Source organism: Perkinsus marinus (assembly GCF_000006405.1).
Source record: "Perkinsus marinus ATCC 50983 genomic scaffold scf_1104296958712, whole genome shotgun sequence".
Classification (NCBI taxonomy): Eukaryota; Perkinsozoa; order Perkinsida; family Perkinsidae; genus Perkinsus; species Perkinsus marinus.
In genome coordinates this window covers 1,685,081-1,692,105 of record NW_003206658.1, presented here as the reverse complement: position 1 = coordinate 1,692,105, position 7,025 = coordinate 1,685,081, and the positions used below count along the sequence as shown (strand labels likewise).

General features: G+C 46.7%; 3 protein-coding genes across 3 annotated transcripts in view; 1 reads left to right on the top strand and 2 right to left on the bottom strand.

Moving 5' to 3' along the window:
- Positions 1-2,039, bottom strand: Pmar_PMAR011969 (hypothetical protein). The gene is made up of 6 exons (XM_002774049.1): positions 1,923-2,039; positions 1,796-1,875; positions 1,484-1,600; positions 1,371-1,442; positions 271-386; positions 1-218 (listed from the first exon to the last, which is right to left on the bottom strand). The coding sequence occupies exons 1-6, from the start codon at positions 2,021-2,023 to the stop codon at positions 3-5; spliced, it is 702 nt and encodes a 233-aa protein (XP_002774095.1). The 5' UTR covers positions 2,024-2,039; the 3' UTR covers positions 1-2.
- A 1,471-nt stretch (positions 2,040-3,510) lies between these two features.
- Pmar_PMAR011968 (thioredoxin II, putative) lies at positions 3,511-3,936 on the top strand (the record flags this gene model as incomplete). Its single annotated transcript, XM_002774048.1, has 3 exons — positions 3,511-3,669; positions 3,720-3,821; positions 3,874-3,936. The coding sequence occupies 3 exons, from the start codon at positions 3,511-3,513 to the stop codon at positions 3,934-3,936; spliced, it is 324 nt and encodes a 107-aa protein (XP_002774094.1).
- Positions 3,937-6,339: 2,403 nt separating this feature from the next.
- The window catches only part of Pmar_PMAR011967 (hypothetical protein), a gene marked incomplete at both ends in the record, with an annotated part of 2,689 nt that continues 2,003 nt past the window's right edge, over positions 6,340-7,025 (bottom strand). The window contains 5 exons of the mRNA XM_002774047.1: positions 6,340-6,408; positions 6,456-6,547; positions 6,600-6,651; positions 6,694-6,781; positions 6,826-7,001. Of these exons, the coding sequence (XP_002774093.1) occupies positions 6,340-6,408; positions 6,456-6,547; positions 6,600-6,651; positions 6,694-6,781; positions 6,826-7,001 (477 nt within the window). The remainder of the gene's footprint in view (positions 6,409-6,455; positions 6,548-6,599; positions 6,652-6,693; positions 6,782-6,825; positions 7,002-7,025) is intronic.

The following is a 7,025-nucleotide window of genomic DNA, read 5'->3' as shown; positions in this document are numbered from 1 at the left end:
CGTCATGAAACTAAGTATTTCATGCGGAGGTATTCCACCTCCGTCAAAGATGATGAAGCCGCATCAGTTGAATTATCAGGAGTGTTATCGACAGTAGAAAGCCCCTCAGCTGACCGTAACAGGACTGCATGCAACCTCACAACTTCCTCATCGACGAGCTTATTAAGCATCTCCTCCACCACAGGGACCAGCCAACCCTCCTCTAAATCAACGGACACCTAACGGACATCTTTTGAATCTTTATCGGTCAACCTATAGATATCTCCTCACCATTCGACGCAGCTCTTCTAATTCTTCCTCGGGCATTCCATTGACCTCGGCCTCTTCAATGAGACCCATCAGTTCCCTTACAGTGTCTTGCCATTCCCGGAGTGTTGCCGACTGGACTGAACACAGTCCCGTCCCCAGAGGTCGAGCTATTGTATATTCCTGCACTGAATATTCCCTAGGTGGTTCAGTGATGAGAAAATTTGTTCCCTTTCCTCAGATGAGTTCAAGAGTTTCCTCGCTAATTATGGGAGTCTACACACAAACTTGGGTAGGAAGTGTACAGAAATCAATGAGAACTTCTCCAAGTTTCCTCAGAATTCTCACATTTTCACCAACACACATAGCTGATCATGTGCATATTTCCCCCTCCCCACACCGAGCTGGTTTCCAACATTCATAGTACGAATTCCATATTCTCATCAATTCCCATGGTGTTGAAGAAATACTATGTTTGACATTCTCCAATATCAACAAAACTTCCGAATTTTCATAATCAGTTTACCGACAACATCAGGAATGCTACCGCTGTCTTATTATAAATCAAATCTGCTGTATTAATAACGTCAACGTGTACTTCACAGCGAGAAAACGCATCAAGCTTCGAGAAATAACGTTCCCTAGTGTCTGCTAACGGTTGGAAAAATTTTTCCAAATGTGACATTCACATGGGAAACTGATTAGAGACTGTCTTCCTAGCCATGTAGAGGATTAAAAATGAGTATACTTCATGCATACGCATATACTATATGCATATACTCCATATATGAAAGTACGTATACTATATAACTACATATGCTTATAGTGTATATATACTATACATAGCTATGCATATAGTGTATGTATATTATATAACTATGCATGCAGTGTATATATACTATATAACTATGCATATTGTGTATATATACTGTATAACTATGCATATAATGTATATATACTATATACATTGAGTATACTGTACATATGAATTTGTTTCCGCGCATATACCAGAGCTGAGCCGCTCATATCGGAGCTGCTGAGTTAACAGCCATACTCCTATACGGACTACTACCTGCCTGTTGAAAGGAGTGCTGCTCTATACAAAAATTATAATATATTCTTACCTTGACGATTTCCTCCTACGACTTTCACCCTCTGACCAGAATCGGCATCAGCTCGAATCTCACTACTTTGAACTGACAAAAAACATGAACCCGCTTAAGAGTCGAGACCATACTGGGAGCATCCTCAACAACAGCAGTCTCATCGGACGGTATCATCTCAATTCGCTCCCCTCTCAGGTCTTCCAATTCTGTTATCGAGGGCTCGCTGGGCTCGTGTGTAGGGTAGTGCACTGAAACACTCTTCTTCAACATTCCGTTACGAAAATGTGCCAGAAAAATTGTCAAGAATTTTGTCGGTGACATATTTAACCAATATAATAGTGTTAGGAAAGCCTATATACGAAATTTTACCTCCATGTAAGCTCGTGGTAAAAAGTTATGCCGGTGACACGAAACGGTGACAGTCAAAGCACCACCGGCCTCACCTTCCTCAGAATCTTCAACGACGATTCTCCGAACTCGTCTCGCCGCGTTTCGTCTTCTTTTCTCTTCCGCATTGGCTCGTCTGAAGTCATCTTAAACACCCTCTTGAGCGGAAGAAGAATCCTTTACAGTGCGTTCGGCGTGACCCCCAGGGAAACATCTCTCTGGGCTCGGGCGCGAATCTTCTCAAGGTAGTTCAGCAATGTTGAAGCACGCCGACCGTGGTCCATTTGAATTCAATTATGAACCTTTAGCGATTTCATTCAGAGTTTTGATTCTGTGATCTCAGAAAATCACGCACATTTTCCACATTCTGTTAGTGATTTCCCCATTGAGATAACACTACACTGGATATAATTGCACGAGAATGCCTTCCAACGCCTTTTAATGCTTAGCCGACGAAGACTATCTTCACCATAAGCTTAGCTGAGGAAATCCTCCAGCCTAGAGAGACATACTGTGTTCTACGGGGGACTGGGACAGCATAAATGGTGCAGCAGCATCTTACAATTCGCAAATTAAATTGATAGGCACTGCATGGGGTATACCATAATTATGCACATGAACGATGAAACGTGAGGAAGTACCCGATCTAACCTCACACAGAGAACGATTGACCCTGAACGAGAAAATTCGAATACCACTCACTCTGAACAAACACCAAAGCGTGATAATGCTGATCTCATTGGAGACAGCTCAGCACACGAGTCGGGAATGGCATGAACCAGCCGAAGTGGTTCGTCTGCAGCTACATCATCTGGAATGGATACGTGTAAGACTATGCTAGTGATTCGAGGTAACACCACACTGGATATGATAGCAGGGGAATGCCTCAGAAGACAGCCTGATTATGCTAAATCGATGTAGACTATCTTCGCGATGAGCTTAGCTAAGAGATTCCTTCTGAAGGAATTCTTCACCCGATGGATGGATGGTGACAGCGACAATAATGCATGAGCATCTTCTGACGAGAAAAGGCGCCCTCAACCTACCAGTGTTGGAATATGATCGCTTTCCTCAGCTGAGCTCAGGAGGTTCCTCACTAATCAAAGGAGTTCATATACGAGTAAGGTTAGCAGTACACAGAAACCAGCAGGAATTTCCAAAATTTCCTCAGAATATTCATATCTTCCTTCACCAACACATGTGGTTAACCACGTGCAATTTTCACCGCACTGCAACCTACCGTGCAGTCTCAACTGCTTTACTTGTTCGTAATACCAATCCTACTTCACCTCTAAGTCGTTCAAGCCCATCTCAGAGAGAGAGTGAACCTCCACGCTGGAGTTGGATGGACGAACAGTAGAAAACTTCTCTAGCTCTGGCGAGGCCAGTCTTAGATCGATCCGGTCACCAACAAGATGATTGGGCTCGCGAGGGAGTAATTGGTCCAATCCCACCTTTAACCGATTCCGTGAGGGGTGTAGAGTCCTACCATTCAGGCTGAAGGTAGTTTCACTACCGTAGTGACCGCTAAGACATGTCTGCACCTGCTGTGGTGTGCCGTTTATGGGTGCGTGAATAATTTCAACTCGTAGTTTTTACACGTGTTAAAACGTTTTTCTAATCCAAAATGTCTCGCTCGCTACAGTCACCGGGACATCATTTGTGCGAGACATCCTCCGTAGTTACTTTTGCAGTGATCACTCCACCATCTTTGTGAGCGCCACTCGTCCACTATCCCCTTTAGTTGTTTTAAAATAATAATATCATACGCATGACAGTAGCTCATATCAACACGATTGACGGCCTTGAGAAGGCATTTGGCGAGAGCGGCGACAAGCTGGTTGTTGTTGATTACTTCGCCAACTGGTGTGGCCCTTGCGTTAGCATGGGGCCTAAGGTCGAGGCCATGTCTACTGAGTTCGACGGGAAAGTGACGATCCGCAAGCTACTAATCTCAGCTGTTCAATTCAATGCTCTCAGGCCGCTTTCATTAAAGTTGACGTCGATGCGGCAGAGGACGCAGCCGAGAAGGCCGAAATCCAGGTTCTTCCCACTTTCGTTTTCTACAAGGGTGGTAAAGAGGTAAGCATGTTGGTTGTACTGCACCTCGGGACTGGCATTGATTTCTGTGCAGGTCACTCGGATGAGCGGTGCGAGTGAAGCCCGGCTTCGTGACTTGGTCCAGGCCAACTGCTAGGTCCATTCAGTGCGGTTTTATACATATGTTGTTCATTGCTGATTATAGCCCAAAAAGAAGCTCGTCAGCAGCTGAAGCCAGTCGAGTTGAGTTAGGTCAGTAACATTTCCGTTTAACTGAGTGCATGGCATTTTTCTGGCCGGTTCTTTCCGACGAGGCTCCTGCTAGGGCCTAGCCTAGCAGCTAGGCTCCATCAGATCCCAACCTGATTAGTTGATAATCTCGATATTCGCTAGGGTTAGTTACTCTGAGTACTGTATGCGCCTTTTTCATATACTCGCCGAGCTTCAAGGATGATCGAAAGTCTCCATTTTCGCTCCCATTGTATTCTTGCTACAGGGTGATGGAAAAGACAGGGCTCACCCCTCGAAATTTCTCAGCGTATGTGAATATCAGACGTACTATTTTGAAGGTCTCGACGAGCTCGCCAGTGCTAGTTGAATCAATTCCAAACTCTCTATACTCAGCAAGTTTTGACGATATGGATAAGGCCGCGTATAGGGAAAAGTTTTGGCAGATCCCATAGCTGGGGTCTTCCCGTCTATCGATGGTCCAACATAGCGATGCAACATGTGCAACGATATTTCACCATTTGGCTGTGGAGCGGTAAACCAGGTTGGGGCGCCTATGCCATCGTGCGTCCAACATAGCGATATGCAACGATATTTCATCATTTGACTGTGGCGCGGTAAATTAGGTTGGGGCGCCTATGCCATCGTGCGTCCAACATAGCGATATGCAACGATATTTCATCATTTGACTGTGGCGCGGTAAATTAGGTTGGGGCGCCTATGCCATCGTGCGTCCAACATAGCGATATGCAACGATATTTCATCATTTGACTGTGGCGCGGTAAATTAGGTTGGGGCGCCTATGCCACCGTGCGTCCAACATAGCGATATGCAACGATATTTCATCATTTGGCCGTGGCGCGGTAAATTAGGTTGGGGCACCTATGCCATCGTGCGTCCAACATAGCGATATGCAACGATATTTTATCATTTGGCTTTGGAGCGGCAAACCAGGTCGGGGCGCCTTTGCCATTGCTCGTGGTGAAAAAAAGAGTAACTTTCGGTGCTACTCAAGTATACTGCCCTCTCATTCAGAGTCACTCGAGAGGTGAGGAGTCGGACAGCTTGAATGTATTTGAGATGCAGTAGCTCCACCCCAACGTGAGCTCGGAAACACATGGAGCTCCTTGAATGAACGACGCCGTTCAGTGGTTCCTGAGGGTTCTCATCATGTGAATCGGATGTTCACGACGTATACCGCCGATAGTGTGAAGCATGCACAATGGGAAATCGACACTTCCTCTCCCCGCCGACATCCTATCTACTCTTTTTTATACCCATCAACTTGACGGTTCCCTCCATCGTAGTCGCCTGCCTGATTTGGTCATGGTCTATGTAGGATATTGTTTATGGGTTATTTCCCGCGTTAGGCGTTCCGAGTTTCTCATCGCATTATATGTTCCGCAGGCGTGTTCCAATCTGTGATTCCTTCCATTCCATTTCAAGTCACGCACTCCCAAATTGGATGTTCCAATGCCATTGCTGACCGTGCTCCCTTGAGGAAATCCCAACGTAACGGTGGTCAACTAGAGCGTATGAGAGTTGATCAAGTCAGAGCCAGTCTGGAGGTAGATGATAAACCCTCACACAGCCATGGAGGTGCGCTCGTTGGGAACAACATTTTCTTTGCTAGTATCATCCTAGTTATTAAGTGAGTTATATTATTATAGAGGTTAGCTTATATGTGCGCATTTTGCCCAAGTTCAAATCTATAGTAACACATCATGTGTGTTGCACGGAGAGCCAATGCTTCGAGCACCCTTTCGATGACTGTTATTGTGTGTCCGCCGCAGGGGGAACGAATAGAGTTCCGGACACGACGCCGACTCACTCCATGCATGTCTTTCCTATCATTTTATAGCTAGCTCTATTCATCGGCCCAGTTCCTGATGGCCAGATTCTCTGTGACATAAGCTACCCTCCTCTTCCTCTCCACAACGAAGCGCCCCGTGAGCACTCATCACTGTCTCTTGTGAAGAACATATTCTCAGCTCATGTTGAGAGATGCAATATTGTCTCCATTAAGAGGCTCAAATCAAGGTGATTCCAGAAGGATATAGCTCGCCATATACAAGAGATTATTGAATTCACCACTTGCTGTTGTTGTTGCTGTTGTTGTTATTGAGAGGAATCCCTGCTACCTGATCCACCTGACCCGTCCTGCCACTCATAGCGTGGATAAGGCAAAGCAGCTGTCACCACTCCTCAAGTCGCAGTCCGAATGGTTTGCCCCACTCGGTAACACAACAAAAGGGGAGTATGAAGAGAATGGACGGAATTCCTTTCTAAGTCTGAGCTGCGAAAGCAGCTAGGGAAAACCCCTCTATCTTATTCATTCCTTCATCCCCTCCAGCTTCTTCTCAGCCAGAGTCGCCTCATAGGTCATACCAAGTTCCTTCGCCTGACGCCAACCACTACTGAACACCACGACAGAAACCTGCTAGTCACCTCGTTCATCGCGGCTTCCAACTCTTGTCTGGTCCTGCCCGTACGGAGGCGACTACGGACCTCCTCTGGGTCAGTCTTACCGCCACTATCACCTACGATCAACAGAGGAATCACCAACGACTCGCCCATGACTTTTCCCCTTACCCTCCAGTTTAGTCTGCGATTGTGCTCTTAGGAGGGCTTGACGAGCCTTAGCCTGACACGTCCAATCATTCACGCCAATCCTTCATTCCCCTACCTCTTTGATCAGCTGATTCAGATCAGCTTTGTCAGCTCCCGTGGGGCGATTCGGGACGGAACCTCTCCTGGGCTGACCTCCAGCGTTGCTGAACAACCGCCTTACCCCCATCACGCACATACAAGAGCTTACTTCATGAAGAAACTGGGTTGTCCTTGTCCCTGCTGGCTACCCCGACGGCTGCTCCGAGAGGCGCTCCCCAAGGCCCTAGCCGTCTGAGCTCCTCTCTTGGTCTGTTCTCCCGCGCTCGGCAAGCTTGGCAGAGTGATGGAGTCAGTGCGAGCCCGGCTCGGCTTAGCTTCGATACCCTGAAGGGAGGCATGTGCTCACAA

Bases quoted from the DNA above. Each gene is read 5' to 3' on its own strand.
- Pmar_PMAR011969 (XM_002774049.1), bottom strand. From the start codon at position 2,023: ATGGACCACGGTCGGCGTGCTTCAACATTGCTGAACTACCTTGAGAAG. The intron at 1,443-1,483 runs GTATGGTCTCGA...GTTTTTTGTCAG, and splicing joins TGTTGTTGAGGATGCTCCCA to TTCAAAGTAGTGAGATTCGA. The intron at 387-1,370 runs GTAAGAATATAT...GACTGTGTTCAG, and splicing joins CGTAGGAGGAAATCGTCAAG to TCCAGTCGGCAACACTCCGG.